The 19,999-nt window shown below is 38.0% G+C and overlaps 1 protein-coding gene across 4 annotated transcripts in view; it reads left to right on the top strand.

The window, feature by feature from the left end:
• Positions 1-19,732, top strand: part of VPS13D (vacuolar protein sorting 13 homolog D) — a 103,272-nt gene extending 83,540 nt beyond the window's left edge. For all 4 annotated transcript variants that reach the window (XM_032201235.1, XM_032201232.1, XM_032201233.1 and 1 more), the window contains 3 exons: positions 13,289-13,420; positions 17,474-17,714; positions 18,544-19,732. In XM_032201235.1, coding sequence (XP_032057126.1) covers positions 13,289-13,420; positions 17,474-17,714; positions 18,544-18,675 — 505 coding nt within the window. In that variant the 3' untranslated portion in view covers positions 18,676-19,732. The remainder of the gene's footprint in view (positions 1-13,288; positions 13,421-17,473; positions 17,715-18,543) is intronic.
• Positions 19,733-19,999: the final 267 nt, after the last annotated feature.

The raw sequence follows: 19,999 nt of genomic DNA, 5'->3' as shown, positions 1-19,999 counted from the left end.
GATTCTTTTAAATATGCTTCACCTGGAAAGAAGCAGCCCTCTCTGGTTATTCATTGTTCACCACCTCTCACACTATCACTCAGAAATGTGCAATGAGGTTGCAAAGTGCAACAGCACAATGCCAGCAGTAGGGCTTTATTTACTTTTCTCCTTCAGGTGTCCATCTCACTGTTAGTTGTGTCTCTGGCTGTAAGAACAAAAGCAGTAGACTCGAGAGCCAAAGAATACCAGTAACCCTGCAAAGAGGAAGTACAAAATATTTAAGTAATCGTATGGAAGGTCATCCCAGCTAATATACTGCAAAGAGGATATTCTCAGGGTTCTCAAGTTCTGAAGGTAAATATTGCTTGAGAATTAACACCTCTGTATGTGTCCCAGGTTCCTTCCCTGCCTTGTACTTGTTCTAGATCTGACTTTGAGTCTGTACCATACTGTCAGTCGTGCATGGGTACGGACTGCAGTGAAGTAGACATTCTCCTGGGAAGCCCTTCACAAAAACTTCGTACAAGTTAGAGATATTACACCTACCAGCTAGCATGCATTGTGTTGTGTAAATCTGGAAATGGTTCATACAGTACAGTTGAGCTGATTTATCAGTCTGATCTGTAAATAACACCAGCACTGTGATTTCCTTCATATCCTCTTTCCATTTTTTTTTCCCAGCGGGATAATAGGCCTTTATTATGAACTGTGTTCTCAAATGATCTGTTCTTGTTTTGTTTTGGGGGGTGAGTTTGTTAATTTATTTGAGCAAGTTTGTCCCTTTTTCTCCTGTGGCACCATGTGAAATCACTGTAGCCATTTGCCTTTTCCTCCATGTTAGCTCTACTGTCCATCTTCAGTTGGTGTTGAACATTTTTTATAGTTTTAAATTTTAGTTAGTCTGTCCAGATCCTTCCATCGCTGTTGTTGAGCTACTTTGAAATCCCCCCAGTCTGTAAGTTCCCATCAGTATTGTGTGAAAAAGGACTGTCATATCACCGCTCAGTGACAAGCTGTACTCTGCAAGTCATCCAAAACAGTGTTGGCTGGTTTTACTGCCATATCACATTGCAAATTGATGTCCAGTTTTCTGCTTGCTGTTTTCCCCCAAGAGTTTTTTGTTTTGTTTAACTGCTTTGCAAATATCTCCTTGTCATTTAATATTTGCATTCTGGATTATTTTTCCCTAGATGAACTGGGTTGCAGTTTTGTAGGTTGAATCCATTTCATTTCCTGCCATATTTCTGACCTCTTCAGCTTCTTTAGTACTTCACTGTCCTCACTGGAGTTTTAAACACCTTTTAGTTTGTCCTCTGCAAATACAATTTTATACGCTGCTTTTACTAGATCCTTGAAGTTAAGCAATTCTGGTTTTGCACCCCCACATTTCGCATCAGTAGACACTTCTGTTTAATTGGTTATTTTCTGTTACCAGTCTCACCTGCTCAGTATTATTGTTAGGTTTTAAATTTATCATTGGTAACTTTCTGTTGTTCTGTTGGAGATCCTGTTCAGTTCTTCACATGTCTACTCTTGTCGTGTGAATGACTATAGATTTTCTTGTGGTGGAAGTAGTTCCTCAGACTGGAGCCCCACACTTGCTCAGTATGGATACTTTTATCTCAGAACTTCAGAATTTCATTTTTTCTTTCTTGAAAATGCACTTCTCAGCTCTATTAGTTTATTAATTAGAAAAAGACACAAACCCAGCATCTAAGCACCTAAAGTTACTTCACTTTTGAATCAGACTACCCTTAAGAATGAGCACAAAACAGCCCGGTATTCCTTTCTACCTGGTTCAAAGAGTTCTTACTGTTGTGAGTAACGAATGTGTCTAATGGGGATTTCTGTCAGAAAAGTCTGAAATAACAATTGTGTTTGCCTGTAAGTGGAATCCTGTCAAGACTGCCTTGGATATTCATTCCACCTATTTCCCTGTAAAGCTCTGTTGAAGGATTTCAAGCGATTGGGGCATCTCGGTTTCTCCTGTTTCTGGAGTATCTAAAGCCGTGAGAAGTGAGGATGGAGTACACTGGCACCCCCTATTTCACTTTGCTTCTGTATCTCTACATCTGATACAGTGACTAAGAAATCAGTCTTTGGATACTAAAGCTTGTTTTTCAAGAAAGAAAAGTATAATTTGCAGAGTGACAAACACCTTCTTTTGCCTTTTTGTTCTGTCTGAGTCCAGGAAGGACGGGTAGTAAAGAGAAACCCAGGAATTTCTGTATGTAAGAAATGCACTGGCTGTTACTGGACTGGTGGGTGGCCAGGGGGCTTTTTTTTCCCCTCTGTTTCTTTGCTCCCTCCTTCAGGACTGACAGACTGGGCTGCCTTTCTCCTCTAGGACAAATTGCTGAGGAATAATTACTTGGGAGCACAGCCCGTGTTCTGCACAGTAAAGCAGAATTTGCTATGCGTGGCTGAAGAAAATAGCTCTGATGCATGCAGGTTTTTTTTAATCCATGGGGTATAGTAAAAGAAGGGGAAACCTTTAAAACATGCAGGTTGCTTAATCTTACTGTATTGTAGGGTTTATAATTCTAGAACCACATGTATAAAAATGGCAGTTAATTTCCAGAACAATACACGGTTCATTTTCCGAAAGCATTGTTAGCTGTTTAGCACCCAAAAGAAGCTCATATGATGCAGAGAATCCAGACTCTGCATGAACATATCCTTCTCCCTTTCCTTTTTACTGGGATGAATGGACGTAAATTGGTACCAGCTGTAAAACCAAACTATAATGCCTCTTTATGCACTGCTGCAAATACCTTTACTACTGAATAGTATTTCTAGATACATTTGTTACTAGGTATCATGTAAAATGCATTTGGAATAGTTGTGAAATCAGTTGTCTTTACAGGCAGTTGTCTCTGTCCCCTTTTTTGAATTTGACCCAATTTAACTATTCTGAAGGAGTGGGAGAGCAAAACCAGTGTTTGGATGCATGGCAGCTACCTAACGCTTCATTAATATTGGACAGATGTGGTCACTTTCACATCTGCTGTATATGAATGTTTTTAGTAATAGGAGGTTTTGGGGGCATTGGGGAAAGCAATTACGGGCTTGTGTTAGGCAGTGTTTAATTGTACAGGTCTCACATTCAGCATCTGTTACACATGATTAACCTCTGGAGCCTGCAAGCTAGAATGAGCAGCAGGGCCTGACCTGAGGTAGGTAAACTTGAAAGCAAACATCTTACCTATTTTTAAAAGGACACTTCTTCAGACTGGAGGTTACAGTTGCTGAGGCTGTTCACTAGACCTCCTATTTGCATTTCACTTCTGATTTTTGTGTACCCTATGTATTTGCAGAGTTCTAGATGCTTTACATTCCAGTAGGGAGTGCTAACCTTTACTTAAGAATTGTGTAACTTCCCTCTGTTTAAAGCCTTCTGCTCTGCCATGACAGAATGTATTCCTATTCTTAAAACTGAGTGAAAGATTGCTTTAAAGAAAACTGTGCGGTCACTGGCTTCACCACCGGTAACACTTCCGTTAACATTAAAAAGGAAGACTTTATAGGTGCCAGAACTGTAACTCTTAAGACCAGTGTCTCTTTTTTTTTTAAGTAAGAAATATTTTTCCACTAAAATGTCAGTGTTTAACTTGACATTTAAGGACAGAAAGATACCCTGACTGCATACATGCAGTTGGCTAAGGGACAGAAAGGGACAGAAGCACAAGAAAGGAATGTTGCGAGAGGAGAACACGTGAATGAAAGTAGAAAACATTAAAGTGAATAGTGCTGTGTAGATAACAGAGCATAAAATGTGAAATTGTGTTTTGCTTTTCAGATGTCTGTTCATGGTTACCAACACACAGTTCCAAAAGATAAATGAATACAAAGTTCTTATCATGATAGTCCCCACAAAGCCAAAAGATTGGCTAGCACCTTGTAAGTTACAGTTAGGGGCAAGTATGTGTCCATCGTTGGTCGAACAGTCCGGCACTGAGTGGAGTACATAGCTTTTGCCTTAAACAAAAGACTGTTCCTGTGGCTGGGATCAGAACAGGAACCTGATTAAGCTTCATTGAACTGAGTACAATAACTGGTTTTGAAAATGTACGCATTTGCGAGGAAAAATCATTATATTGTATTAAACCAGTCTGGTAGGAAAAAGAGACAGCTAAAAATCAACATAATGGGTACACGATGTCCTTTTACCCTTCTCTTCGGGACAGGCAGACTTTTACAACAGGTACATTTACCAGTTTAGGTTATATCTCAGGTACTGTCATGTAGGCCTGGTGTAGTCCATCAGAAATGTAAGCAATTTTACAGATCTTCTTCTGAAAAGAGCTGATAAATCCCTTGCTGGATTTACCACAGATTTATTCTACCACTTACACTTTAAGTGGCAGTTAAGAGGACTGGATTCAGTCTACAAAATGAAATTCCTATAGTGTGTGTCCACTTCATAGTATCTAGTTATTAACTAAATTTCCACAGGATTTTAAACTAATTGCATGCAAAGATATACACTGAAAGGAATTCATGTAGACAGGGACAAAAAATTACTTCCTTAGAAATACTTACATTTCTACAGCCTCCATATTTTGCCCAATTATATTATGTTTCAGCAGATGCTTTTGAACAACACCAAAAAGTAAAAGGAACACTTAACTGTGTTGTATGTTTCCTATTTTCTGGCATTCCTGTGTTTTTTTAGATCCTGCCTTATTCAGAAAGCCCTCCGCTAAATGATACCACTGTTTCAGTGTGTTCTAGGCAATAGTTATTGATTTTAAACTATTATGCAGAGCTGTAGACTTAACTAGTCTGCAAGGATGCAAATCTGTGCAAAAGTACCTCCTCAAATGGAAATGGAGAGGCTTTGAAAAAAAATTCATGTGTTAGTATCAGCAGAACAAGCTAAAAAGTCTACAAAGACCAGGCAATAAAGTACTCACAATTTCCATTCACAGATCTACTTGCTTAGAATTAGGTGGGATGTTAAAAGCCATATATGCACCAGAAATGGACAAAAACTTTATTCAAAACAGACGTGTCTCTTGGAATGCATCAGGACAAATCATCAGACTGCATTAAACCAGTCGGACTCGATCCCCAGAATTGAAAACATTTAATGCACATTCTGTGGGTTTTTATAATGTCTTTTGGACATGTTATGAGTATTTTCAGTTAATAAAAATAGTAGAAAAGATGAAACTGGTGTTAATGCAATTGGAATATAGCATTTGTTTATTTACTAAAGCACAAATGGCACGAACTGCTCGCCAACGCAGTGGCTTTATGACCTCGTGTCCTGAAATACCTGCTGGTTGTGCCAGAAGGGTGAAGTCTGGTACAGCACATCCAGGGCAGCTTTCTGGGAATAAGTTTTTACTGGTCTGGTACTGCTGAAGGTAAGCACAGATATTTTCAGTACATGGATAGCTTTTATTATACCCATAATCAGTAAGAGTCATTGTGGTTTTCCACGTATGTTTTTGTTCCTGTTGGATGTATTTGGGATACTATCTTTCAGGTTGTCCTTCCATTCACTTTCACTCCAAATGATTTTGCCTTGCATTACTTTAAAGGTTTCTTTACATCCTTCATTTCATGTCCTGTATCAAGTGTCATTTAATTACCACAATAATAAAGCTTTGAGGGGAGAGTATATTCAAAGGTAGACTTTTCCAATTCCAAGACCAAACATGAAGACGTAGGAAATACCTGTTATGTACAAAGTGAAAGTCTTCTCTACATCTGCACTTCCAGTAGTATTGTGTGCTATAAGAATTACTTCCTACTAATTCCTACCAAGCACAAATACCATGGCAGCAGGTTCTCAGAGGTAAGTTTAGAATGATAGAAATATTAGAAAATGCCAATGGACAGGTAGTGCTGCTTGCACTGACAGGTTTTATTTTCAAATTGAAGATGCAGCATGGCTGTAAAATTCATACTGTTTCTAGGCAGTATTTTAAGCCAGATTAGTTTAGGTTCATAGTTATGTGGTAATTACAGGCTTACTTGAAAGCAAGTGACCTTGCGACAAGGTATGTGCTAACATACTCTTAGCCTGTTTACCTGCTACTAGACAGCCTTTTTTTCCTTTGTCATTAATAGTGAGGTTTTATGTTCAGTACTAGTCCAGAGTCTGTATATGGGAGCCCAGGGCCTGCTGGGATAGGGTTTTACACTTGTGCTGTCCTTTTGCCCTTCCACTGAACTCTTTTCATTTCAGTCATGAGCAAACAGTCAGTGCCTGAACTAACAACCCTGCAATCCTCCAAAGCACGCCTCGCTTACAGTACCAAACAAAGGGAGGCCCGCGTGGGCCGGCCCAAGCCAAGGAATGCAGCTTCGGGGTTCTGCTCCATAAATTTAACCAGCACGACAAAAAGGAGATAATATGAGCCTTCGTGATGATCTGAAAGGGGGAGGTTTGTGTCCCATTGATTGCGGTCTGGCCTATTGCCAGGCCCCGAGCCTGACCGACAGTTGAACCATATCGTTAAGGCGTGTAATACAGCTCAAGTCTTGTACAGCAGCCAATGAGTACATATCCAGAGGGCAAAAGTTTATAAAGAGTTGAGGCTGTCCTGTTTAACCCTCTCACACTGCATGTAATATATACTGCTGCCATTCAGAAATAGTCACATTGCTATTAAAAATGTAAACTTTCAACTTTCTTTACTTGGAAAAAATACATATGTGTCCGATTTCTAATGTGCAGCAGATTTATAAAGTGATCTGAGAAAAATATGTAAAACTGATCCTTTAAAAAAAAGTCCAACCCGCTTTTTTTCAGTACTTTATCCATGGAGTTAGTTACTTTTGTGTTCAGAGATGTCTTCTGGGTTGTTATACAAACTCTTTCATACAGATGGAGCTATTTATTGCCTTGATGTCACCTCATTTAGCATGGGGTTGGTATTTTTATAGATAATTTTTTCACCTAATGTTGCTGTTAACATGTGGAACGCTCTTTATCAGTTTTGTGAGCACCAGCCAGTTGATTTGAATTATTCTTGCAACTCTTAACTTTAAAGATCAAAACAAACTTTCTGAGGAGCTTTATCACATAGTGAAGTTTGTTCTAGCAGTTCTTTGCCGTTCCTGTTGCAACACCAGTTGTACTGACTGAAAAGTATACGAAGGAGGGTATGAAGAGAAAATGCACAGGGCCAACGTACTTCTTTTCACGTAGTCCTTCATGCACAACTAGCAGGTTAATGTTGAGCAGGAGCCAGTGGTTTGCTTTCTCCCTGAAAGAGGCTTTCCCAAAAAAATGGCAGTACAAACAATATGTTATCATTTCTTAAGTGAGGCAAGTTCAGCTCTTGTTCAGATGAGGTGTTTGCAAGAAAGCCCTGCTAAAAACTGCATCTTTTGTATGGGAGCATTCATCAACACCCTGGTGAGACAGGAAACTTCAAGGTGAAACTCTAGTAATACCATTCTGCAATCAGTACAGGAAGAGCCCGTGTTAAATTGGAAACTGACAATGCAATGTTACATTTTTTTTCATTTGTTAAGGTTGATGATATCGAAGTGCTTGAAAAAGTATTGTTTGTCACACTGTTATGTAGTCAGAGGTGGAGAAGTACCAAAGGTTGAACAGTGGTTGATGCACAACTGCAGTAAGTGCCATGCAGTTGTCCAGTATACAAGCACATGTAAATTACATATGCAGCTAGTGGATTTCTAACATGGATGTTTCAATAATGTGTCATTTTGGTGAGTGTATCTGCTGCTCCCTGTTTATAAGGAAGTGATTCTTGATGTCTTAATTTCTTCTCACTTCCTTTTGAACTTGGAGCCTGAAGAGGTTGTATGCAATCATAATCCCAATGAATAGTATTCAGTTTTGGTTTGATGTCGTACACAAAAGAAAGGGGGGAGGGGAGAAAATAGCTCTATCTCAGAGAAGTTGGCAGGAACAGCCTACATGATAAACAGTTACTTCTTCAGCATGCTGCAGCTCTCTGAAAAGCATATTGGGTCAGATAAAGGTCTTCAGTATCTGAGCTGGTAGATCCCTCAAAAGAGGAGGGATTTGACTGTAAGTGGGAGGTTTTAACCCTAGGCACCATTTATTTGCATGTTTCTGCCTGAAACTAGCATTTTGGGAACACATTTAACAAGTACAATATATTCCATGTATTTGCTGGAATAAACGGTGCATATAAGCTTCCTCAGATATGCAGTCAGCAGGGAGCTGTCTGGCTCATGATTTTACACATTCTTGCATCTAACAGATATTCTAATGCCAAATCCTGTACTCAGACTGTACTGCGTGCATATTTGTAACACACCTTAAAAGTATCCGTGTCCCAGTTGGTGAATGAACGCCATCACAGATCTGTGCCAACTCTCTGGGTTGCAGGTGGCAGATTTTTCCAAGAAATCATAAGCCCAACACAGGGAAGTGGGCGCCTTATTTATGAGTAGGAGATAGTAGTTACCATTTGCCAGTACAGTCACAACGAACCCATGTAATTGTCATAAAGTTCTCTGAAGCTGGGCCCAAGTCATGTAATGTTTGCGTTCTCAGATGCAGAGAACATGTGGTTAACAACTCTCTGCTCCTTTATGCTCAGTAAATGTGGAGTACATTCCTGCTTATTGCCACGGTGCAATATTTGAAACAAAGTACATGTAAGTATATCAATAAGGAGTCATGGAAATGGTGGATTTTTACTATTTTGCAAAAGCGTGATAGGAAGTAACAGGCCTTACCAGAAATGGCATATATTTGCTTTTGTTTATTATTCTTATATTCCTGTGCTATGAGAGCATCATCTGTAATTCGATTGTGATTGTTGAATTTTGAGGTCATTCTTAATTGATTCTGGGACTTCTTATGCTTTATGCTGTACTCTCCAATCATGGATTTGTAAGACAGACAAGTGCTGCCTTCATTCTGCATTTTGTGGGGATGCATCATGCATGGGGTGATGATACTTACTGAAGGGCTGCAGGTACAATTGTCTTGAACAAATGTGGCAAGTACTTAAGTTACTGCATATTTTATAATAAAAGATGCAAGACTATTCCTCCTTTAACTTACCAGATTAAGTCTCTTTTCAGTGTCTGAAATGGACTAAAACCTCCTCGGACAAAGCAGTCACTGTATTTGTGAAGCAGACTTTTTCCAGAACCACATAGGTAACAGATTTAGCATTATTTCTCCAAAGTACCAGCAGCAATTGAATTCATAGGCTTATACTACCTGCCACTTAAAATGGAAGCAAAGACAGAATTTGAGCTATACCAGAACCAGTAAGTTTATTGCTTTAAATGGGTTAGAATGACGACGCTGTAAGACTGGTTACCTTTATGAACATTGATGTTAATGGCTGGAAGTTTTTGGCAGCAAGAACTGTGTCTAGCTGAAGAAAATTATTAGAAAGTGTGGGAGAGCCCTGTGGCTAGAGGGAGAGACCTTGTTGGAGGCTTACACTGCTGATCTGCACACCGGTGTTTGTCAACAAGAATGGACTTACATAGGGTTAGCATAGGTGACAGTCAGTCAGTACAGCAGCTGAAGTGTCTGTGAAGAGCCTTTTCTATTCAATGCTGTTTTCATAATGCCACAATTGCGTCTCTTTGCACATAGAGTTGTTGTTTGCATTGGGTTTTGGGTGTCCTCGTGCTCTTCTGATTATGGATCAAAATCTGTATGCATGTTAAATGTGGCTCAGGTTGCCTTTTTAAATGGGTTCGTAGTTGCCACTCCTACTCTGTTACCAGGACAGCAGATATTAAATTGTACAGGTCCACATCCTAAGTGAAAAGTCGTAGCGATCGCTATGTTGGTCACAGTTTTTTTTTCTTTTTTCCTGTTGCTTTTTTGATTGCAGGTAAAGTTGGAGTATTCTGAGTAATAATTTGGGTGTTAGTACTAAGGAAACTGAAGGGTGTAATAGCAAAAGTTGGTGCCTTTTTGCATATAATTTTAGAAGTGTGATATTTTGTTTTCACAGACTATAATCTGTTGATAAACATTTTGTTACCTTCTGATATTTTTGTTTGTTTGTCTTTACAAAGCAACCTAGTTACACTTCAATGAAATGTTTAGGTCCAGAGGACAGTCAAAGATGAGTAACAGTTTTGAGAACAGTGCTGTGCACCTCAGATACCCTAAGAGCGAAAGCCATAGTGAAGGAGAAAGGATAAAAAGTAATTCCCTAAAGCATGTTATTTCTGTTGTAGAACTTTTTTAGATCTAAGTTGGTAAATAATTCTCATCAGTAAAATATGAACAACTTCCTTACACAACTAGTCTGTGATCTGTTTTAATTTAAAAAATTCTGGCTCAAAACTGGTCAACTGAATCACAGGAATCCTGTGAACCATTAAGCAAAAGCCAATCAATTAACACTGCTAACTGTTTTTAGTGGATGTACAGCCATCTGAAATGAGATGCTCCAGCGTTCAGCTTTGTCTGAACAGTGAAGAACTGTAGTGTGTGCCTCAACCTTCTGACACCATTTCCAATCCCTTTGTGTCTCCATTCAGGAGCACTCTTCCCTGCTGTGTCTAGTAGACATGAGGGCATTTCTGTCTTGTATTGCCTTTTGTGAGCTTATTAACAAAGAATCAGCAAATCTGTTGAGTGCATGTTTAATGCAATACAGATGTGGGCACACCACCGGTCATTCTGCTTTACAAATCTTCACTTTTTGCATTTCATCAGTGTTGCTTATTATTTACAAAATGTAACTTGAGAGTGTAGAACAAATTTTTAGATTAGAAAAAAAAAAAAATCAAGTTCTGTGGAATGCTGTTAGCTGTCCAGACCAAACAGACCAGTTTGCCAAGGGGCTGATGGACTAAATCAATGCAATTTATGCTAGCACTAGTGACACTTCGTTGAAAAGCAGCTGGCCTTCTTATCACCAAGATGAGAATTAACTTTTTTCACCAGGATGAACATTTTTATTGTGAAGTAGCAGTAGAGACAGTAAACACTGTATTTCTTAATACTTCTTCTGTTAAAAAATAACCCCACAAAAAAACCACCAAACCTACAACTATGAATTGCCAAGTCTTACGGAAATTCACTGTGGTAACTAACTAGTACTTCTGCTGGGTCTGTCTGATCTGCTTCTAAGCCAGACATTAGAAACAAGCGTTCACTGATATCCTGGCTGCTACAGAATAGATCTGATTAAAAGACCCGTTCCTTCCTCATTTTTGCAAGATTGGTGCATACAGTGTTTCAGGTACCCCTTCCCATGGTACCATGGTATTAGAGAAAGTAGCACAGCTGACTGTTTATCTAAAAGACAGTTAATATAAAAACCATTATGCAGTGTTGTTTCGCATTCCCATGTGGATGGTTGAATGCTCCATTATCTAACTTTCCTGAATGTATAATGGGGAAAGAAAGTGTCTAAGTGAAAAATTAATGATTGGCCCATAGTGAGTTAAAAAGCATACATCAAGATTCAGACATTGGCTCTTTAAACTTGTCAATAGAAGCTACAGGTGCTATAGAGAGGTTTAAAAGCCAGTTGGGGCTGCTTGGACAAGTAAAATTTTGTCATTTTCCTGCTTTTGGAAGTGAGGAAGTAGGACAAGTAGCAAGATGCGAGTATCACGCTGGTTGGAACTTTTTAGTTTATTTGGAACTTCGACATAACGTTTTCCATTTCATGAAGGCATGCACACACTTTGTTTACTAATTTGTAAGAATATGTAAAAAGAGGCACTGATTTATTCACCTCTTACGTAGGTTCAAAACTATAGCAATACTACCATGCAACTGTGCCCACTACAGATGAATCCTATTTTTATCTAGAAGATCTAAGGGGCTGAAGAGGTGATTTGTTCCCAAGTGATAGTAGTTAATGGGGAAGTTCTAACAACTGTATACAGCCGTTATTCAGAGGAATAGTTTAGTCATATATAGGTTGTGGAAGTCATCTGTTCATCTAGTGTTTTGGTTATTCTGGTTCAGATAACTGCTACCCATGGAAGAATACAGTTTTAAGGCATTAAACTTTTTTTTTTTGCAAATGAGGGAAACAAAGTACCTCTATGAAGCAAACTGAATTTTCGTATTGGCATTTTTTTGCTTAGAAGCCTCTGTAACTAATTAATTAATTAATGTTTTACCAAAACCTGAAGCAGTTAAGCAGGACAGGTAAATACTGGACTATTCCAACAGTATTCACTGAAGCCAAGAAGGGAAGGGGCAAAAAATTGTCTGTCACGATTAAAGGGCATGGGTGTCAAAGACTGGAAGAAAACCAAATTTTAAGTGTGCATGTGTTACGAGTCTTGGACAGGACTGCTGAAGGGGAAAGGTAACAAAGAAACAGGGCTCCAGAGAAAACATCTGCAGAAAGCAAAGCTTCGAAGGCAAGTACTCTTGTGTGCTATTGCCAAGCAGCTTATAAAGAAAAGCCGTTGTTACGTGGGATTTTTTCCTCCTTTCTTTTGATCAAAAAGGATAGAAGCAGTTCATTGTACAGGGTCTTTAGAAAGTATCAAGATGGGAAGTAGAGTGCACTAATCAAAAATGGTGCATTTGGCTTGAAAAGCTAGTACCAGCAGTAGCTTGGGAGGTATGAAAAACCATGCACCAGTCCCAGAGTGATGCTATTGGGAAAGGACAGAGAATAAAGCAAGGCTGCGCAGCCTGTAACACAATTCTTCAGGGGTAGGGCGTTCCAAAAGCTTAAAGGAATTCAGAATATTATTTTTTAACAAAATACTGCTAGGGGAGGAACCTACCCTGCAGTTCTTTAGCACTGTGGCCAGTATCAACCTCTGATGTCTCTTAAGCCATGTGTGTCTTTGTATTACTTTCATTTTTAATAGCTACTCAAGAAGGATGAAGTATACTAAGCCTTGCTCAGAGATTCTAATTGTAGATTTTTCATTTAACTTTACTGCATGTTCCTATTTCTATAAACCTGCAATTTTTAACTACGGGCAACTGTCTGTTAGTGGGAGCGCCGTCTAGGTCAATGCAGTCTGTAGAGAATTGAGAAGAAACTGTCAAATCAATGGAATTCTGCTGATAAATAGATCAAAGACTTGCAAACCATATACTCAGTTTATGTTGCTTCTTCATTGAGCTCACTGCCCCTTAACTGTAGGAGAAAACTGGGAAAGATTTCTTTGAAATGAAAAGCCATATGAATAGATATTGTGTCTTCAAGGCCAAACATTACAGAATCCACATGCTGTATTTGTGAAGACCTTGTATTTTTAAAGGCTTTATCACACCTCGTATTTCAAAATAAATAAAACTCTCGTGTGCTGACAGGTTTAAGTAGAAGGAAAAGCCCTGCTGTTGCAATAAGTCATTTTTCTGCACCTATTTTGCATGTAGGACACAAGTGGTGAGAGTGAGAAAGCCACGCTGCTGCAGAGGACCCCAAGGGCTCTTGCCCCGCTATATAAAAAGTCAAGCGGAAGGACAAGAACAGCTGTTCAAACTGACTGACAACATCCAAGATGAGTTGTAAGTACTGACACAGTTACTCTAAGTAGTTCCATTTGCTACCACTCTATCTTTGTGTCTTTGGGAAAGAGAAACAAAAATGATTTCACACGCGTGCATGCACATACGTGTAATTTGTTTTCTCCTGGTACTAATTAGCAGCACAGTACTAGCCATCTGATGACTTACACAATGGCCTGTCCACTGGCTATAGACAAATGTCATAGCAGGTGCCACTGGGGTCCATGCTTCATCTGCTGCTAACTGCCATTTAACGTGCATGTTCAATGCATGCTCAGCCTTTCCTGTGCATAAATAGATCTGTGTTGCCAGAATGTGTACTCCTCTTCCTGTGTAACAGAAGCACATCCATACAGGCAGAACTAGTATCTGTTCCTTTATCTGCCTCTGTGTGCTATTTCTCACAGTCGAAGGCCTAGAAGAGTGGCTAGTGGCTCCATAATAGCAGTAGGTGAATCACACTGACCTGTTACTTGTGTACAGTCTCAGGTGGCTCTGGTTTAGATATGAGAGAAGCTAACTTGGATGCTTGTAGTAAATGTTATTCCTGAACTAAGAGTGTTAACAGTTAATGAGCAGAATAACCTGCACTATATATATATATTTATGTATTTATTTTTCCAGAAAAGCCTATGCTAAATGATCTGAATGAGTAAAAGATGTGCCATCAGTTTTGCATATATGCTTGAATGCCTTGGCTATAGGTGCATGAAAGCAAGTGAAAACAGCAGGTGATGTTCTACTGGTGGTCAGGGTTGAAAGTATAAAAAATAAAAATAAAAATGTGTATTGAATAAAAGCACAGAAAGATATCTCTACATTGGTTTCTACAGGACATGTCAGTTTGCTGGGTTAGGGTCTCAAGGTGTAATTCATTATTTAACCAGATCCTTCTCTACCACAGTTACCTGAATAGCTGTTTTCGGTATTTCATATAATACTGCGTTTTGCACCTATTATCCAACAGAGCATGTGTCAAGACAAAGTAGTTAGAATTGTTTTCAGTGCCTCAAGAAAAAAAGTAAAGTATGTGGTGAAGCTCGCAGAGGGCGTTACCCATTCAGCAGTCTGTCCTAACTCCACCAGCATCAATGATCTGGTACTAAAAGCCAGGTTACTTCCAGCTGCCTGTAACAAAGAGTTTGTAGTTTGCCACTTGCCTGTGGCCTTGTGATCTTGCACTCTTACTATTTTAATCTCACATAAAGAATCTAAATGGCATATCCAGCCTGGCTCTTAAGTGAGGAGAATCAAAAGAAAGCAATTTGTGACAAAAAAAATATTTTAGCATCAACTTTTCGCAAGTATACCCTGTAAGCAGATCTCTGTGCGTTTGTCATTGAGTCACACTGTTCAATCACTGTGACTTTCACCATTAAGAACATCATTCAACAAGAAAACAGTGTTTCTTGTCATGGAAAGTAAGTACAAAATTATGCCTCTGACTTTTATCCCAGTATCATAATCAGAAACACATTTAAAGACCTGATTATTTGCATATTTTCCTTCAGAGTTAAATCCATAAAAGGGGGTTTAATACCTTGCTCTACTGTTCTAACTAAATGTTTCCACATTTTTTTCCAGTTAGGCTCACTGTTTCACTTCTGGAAAATATTGTGTAATTACTTCCTGATGTTGTTAAAAACCCACAAATTCTCCAGAGATCTGGTTGCTTCTGCTTTGTTCTACTGGATCATGTTTCATTTAATCTTTCATTTTATTAATTTGAGATTTTTTTAATAGTGTAGAAGCATGTTTAAAAAAAAAAAAAAAAAAAAAAGAACAGTCAACTAAAGCATTATCTTGAAGTAGTATCTTAAAAGGTTAAATACTCATTTTGAGAGCTAGGCATAGAGAAGAAAATAATAGTTGGCAAAAGAAAATGGGTAATGATGCATGACTCAAACTTAGAACAAAATGTAGAGCTTGAACTACAAATTAGCTAATGTTTCAGTGCTTCGCCATAAAATGTGTCCTCTATTTCCATTCCTCAAAATATATACATGACGGCAGTAAAAATCTTGTATGAAAAATCTGAGAGATAATCTGGTCTTATGGAAAAAATACAAACCTGTAGTCTGGTTTCCCAGTTGTGTACACTGAACTTTATAGTAGCTTTTGGTGCTTCAGTTCTCTCCATGGAGGTCCCCATATAGAGGACTGTAATGGCATACATGAGGAAAAAACAGCTGGTCTGCTTTTGTGGATATACAAAAACTAAAATTTCTCAACTTCACTTGGACAATTGTGAAGAACAGTGACAGAACGTTAGGAATTTCTGATAAACTTTCTTTGAATTTTCTTTCCCAGTGTGCCAGTAAGTTTGCTCTGGTTTTGCTTCCAGTGGAAGTTCAACCCGAGTCAAAGCTAGGATTTGCATAAAATAGTGGACTTGCTTTTATGTGCCTATTCAAAGGAACAAGACTATTCTGCAGGCTATAATGCGACTATATTTTAAAATGAAGATTTCTGTGCTACTTCTTAAAAAAAAATCACTCTCCTTCATACTTATTTCAAAGAGAAAACCTTATCCTGAGGTGTTTGAACTTTGAAGGAAAACTGAGGAAAACATCTTTTCAGTCGATGTGTGAACACTTTTGCCTAGGGTTTTTGTTTTAAAGTGGACAAAAATGAGTGTTTCTGCTCCTTTTACTTAAAGGAACCCAATTGCTATCATACCATAGTCATATCATGCTACTCTTCACAGCACTTAAATGAAAATTTAATCTGTTAACTCAGATGAGCATGTACGTCTTCTTCAATTTCATGGAAGCAAAAGCATTTGTCAGCTGATGTGACTATAATACATAGGGCAGGGAAAAGACAAGTTCAGCACGGAATGGCATCTTTCAGAGAAGTATCAGTAGAAAATTACTGGCGTTATTATTCTATACTACAAAAAGGAACCATGACCTGAGCTTTTGAAATATGGCAAAACAGACAGTAGTTCTGGAATTGGTCATTAGAGACGGTAAGCTTTTCTGTCTATCAAAAGCACTTAAAACTGAAAATCTTCAGTGTTTTCAAAATCAGTGGAGTGTTCTGCATAATATAGGGCAAAAGCAGACAGATTTGTACAAGCAACTGTTCGGAAAATAGTAATTTTGAACCTATTTGACAGCAAGAGAATCTTAGTTCTACAGATACTTCTACTGTCGTGAGTTGCTGACAGAGCATTATTACCCTGTTTAGCACTCTTTCCTGGTAATGTTGTATATTCTATATATAATTTTCTGAAATTTTCAGCATTTAAAAAAAAATCACTAATGAGGTTCATTTCAGGAGTAAATCAAAAGTGGGGGAGAAGAGTTTGTGTGTGAAGTATCTATTCCACTTTAGCATTCCTTACAGCTATATTTTACACATCAACCTTTCCAGCCATCGTAATTCTCAATCTTCTTAATTCACTCTTTTCTACCTCCCCTATTCATCACTTGGACTAATCTCTCTGGGGAAACCTGCTTGCTGCTTAACCTTTCACCCCAGTGTTAAACAGCTAATTTCTCTTTTCTAGCTACTGGTCCAAGCAGCAGGTTAAACTTTTTTGTTTGTTTGTTTTTAAAGGCAAGGTAAGTGTGTGGTAAAAGGAACTACAGTAGGTTTATAACATGTAAAAGGATAATGCTTTTGTCATAAATACCTGCACACCTTTTTCACGTATCAGTAATGGAACTGAGTTACAATTAAACTTCAGTGTAAAACTGCCAGTGCAAGGAAATTAATCTTCCTAAGTCTTGTTAAAGGATATTTTTATATACCCTTTTAATGTCCAAAGCTAGAAGCCAGGCATTTAGTGCTAATATTTGATTTACAGCATGATCTTTTTCAGCTGAGGGGGTACTCACCAGCTTGCCTTCTAGAACAGTTTAAATTAAATACAAATGAATTGTACATGTTATGCTATTAATTTTTCTGAAAGACTTCTAAAGGTCACTGAACACAACAGGTTAAGACATTTATTACAGCTCAGTATTTTTAGCTTCATGTGATTCATTTCTTGGGGTTGTTTTTGTGGTTTATTTTTTCCTTTTTTTTTTTTTTTTTTTTTTGCAGCTTCATAGCAGTGGAGAACACCGAGAAGTATTGTGTTCTCATTTCATCTAAGGCTGTTTATTTCCTCAAGAATGGTGACTACACAGACCGTGATGCCATCTTCCTAGAAGTCAAGTATGATGATCTCTACCACTGTCTTGTTTCAAAAGATCATGGAAAAGTGTATGTACAGTTGACGAAGAAAGCTGTTAATAAAAGTAGTGGTGTAGCAATTCCAGGTCCATCCCAACAAAAACCAATGGTAAGAATTGAGCACCTACTGTTACATTCATGTGGGGGTTTCCTTTCCCCTAAATACTAGTGCCGAAAATATTTGTAGTTATCAGTGTTTGGTTTCCTGTACTGCTCAACAATGAAAACGTCCTGACAGCAGTGAAGATAGCTGCTGCCAAAGTTTTAAGTAATGATAAAACTTGTTCCATAAAGATTCTGAGAAAAGCTGATGGTAAAATCAAAAATATTCCTGAACAACGAAGTTACAATAGGAAATGTTTCTTTACTTGAGAAAAGATTAACTTTACAACACATACATGGAACTTAAATACTGTGCTCTTTGTTTTTACTCTAGTTTTCTCTTCTCCTCACATATATTGTATTTTTTACTTCTAAATGCCTAGGATTTGAAAGTCATATGTATGTCATACATGTAAAAGTTAATCAGAACTCTCACCTCTAAACCCATTAGTTTTTTTGCTTCGTTACAGTAGTTGCTCAGGGTCTGTTTTACAGACAAGGTTACAAGCTCACCCCTGACCCAAGTCAGTTTACATTCCAAACAGACAAGCCAGATGAAAGGTAGGAGAGGAAGCGAAGGAAATAACTTCAAATATTGCAAGATGTTTCTGCTCTCACCCAACAATACCTAATCTTTGGCTACCTGCCTGTCTGTCTCATTTCTTCTGTGCTGCACCTCAGCACTAAGAACAGGTCTCCACTGAAACATTTCTATTCCTTTACACAGACTTCACGCATAGGCGACCCAATTTCTTCAGTTAATGAAGTAATAAAAAATACTCTGCTTTAGATAATAGTAGTGCCAAATTAACAATAAACACATTTCTTTTTTGCAGGTCAGTGTGCAATCTGAAGTTCTTGCAGTAAAACTCTGTCAAGAAATAAACTATGCAAAGAGCCTATATTATGAACAACAGCTTATGTTAAGACTCAGTGAAAATCAAGAACAATTAGAGCTGGACTCTTGAAACATCTTCCTTACCAACAGAGTGAATTGCAAGAATCAGTCTGGAGCTGATGGTATTCTGTAACTAAAGAAAATACTATATGGGAAGGAAATAAATATGATTTTAGTATTTAACTATATGGAATCATTGTGAGTAAGAAAATAAGTGTGGTGGGCTTTGTTTTGTTTTTAAAGCATTAGTTGTATAACTAAGATACAGCTGAAATGCATCTGTTTCTGGGAGAAGCCTGTATTTTGCTAACATGTATATATGTAAAAGTGTTTCTTGTAAATAAGAAGGTACAGACCAGGGTGTTGGTATAAACAGAAGTCTGTTTACTGTGTAAAGAAATTAAAGGATCTATACTGAGTCTTACTGCAGTACCTGAAACCACCTGTTCTCTCTCTCTTTGCTTTTCACAGTTCAGGAATCTAGGTAAGGGTTTAAAAAAAATTGAGTTAACTGCAGCTGTTGGAGCACAGAAGTCCTGTAGTTTTTAGTTTTAACACTGTAATTAGGTGTATTGATTTTTTTTCTTTTTTTATCACTAGTACAGCTAAATGTATGTATACTTAATATTCCACTGAAATGTCATTGTTTTTAACAAAATAATTGTGTTACGTTAAATATTGCAGTGATGACTCACTAGCTCAATTACATTTCCAAAATACTAGAAAAGATAAAGCTGAATCTGTACTGATCCAGAACTCAGACTTAGCAAAGTCTGTACTTGTGAAGGCTTCCAAGTTGTTTTGAAAATAGTTGAAGTGAGCAGCCCTGGAAACCAAAATCTTTAACTTCACTTTTTCCCTCCACTCTGATTGAGTGTAAATATAGTTAGCTGGTTATTGTAGAATTCTCCTAGCACTGTAAATGCCTGGGATGGGGGGGAGAGACATCACTGCATCATTTGTCTTAATGACAACCTCTTCAAAATTAAACTTTTTGAAATAATAAAAATAATATGTTTTTTCAAGTGTTGTATATCAAATGAGTATTTGTCTCATCAATTTTAACCAAGCTAGAGATTGAGGAATGTAACAGAAGGGATACCCTGCAGGTAGGTGTGTGGATTTGTTTTTGTGGTTTTCTTTTTTTCTTTTCTTTTTTTTTTTTTTTTTTGGCTTCCCCCCCACCCCACTCTAGTTTTCATGTGTGCTCCCTGGAGATAGTTCAGCAACTGTGCTGAATATTTGCATGCAATACGGCACTCTGCTATGCAAGGCTCAAATGTGATTACACGATTTTTGCAAAACTGTTCAGTAACCTTTTGCAGATTTCAGCAGCCTTTTAAGTGTTGATTTTGTAAGCCTTTGACTCAAAAATAAGAAGTCCACTATAACTT

Source organism: Aythya fuligula, chromosome 21 (assembly GCF_009819795.1).
Source record: "Aythya fuligula isolate bAytFul2 chromosome 21, bAytFul2.pri, whole genome shotgun sequence".
Taxonomy (NCBI): domain Eukaryota; kingdom Metazoa; phylum Chordata; class Aves; order Anseriformes; family Anatidae; genus Aythya; species Aythya fuligula.
Note: the sequence above shows the minus strand (reverse complement) of the source record. Positions and strands in the feature narration are given on the sequence as shown.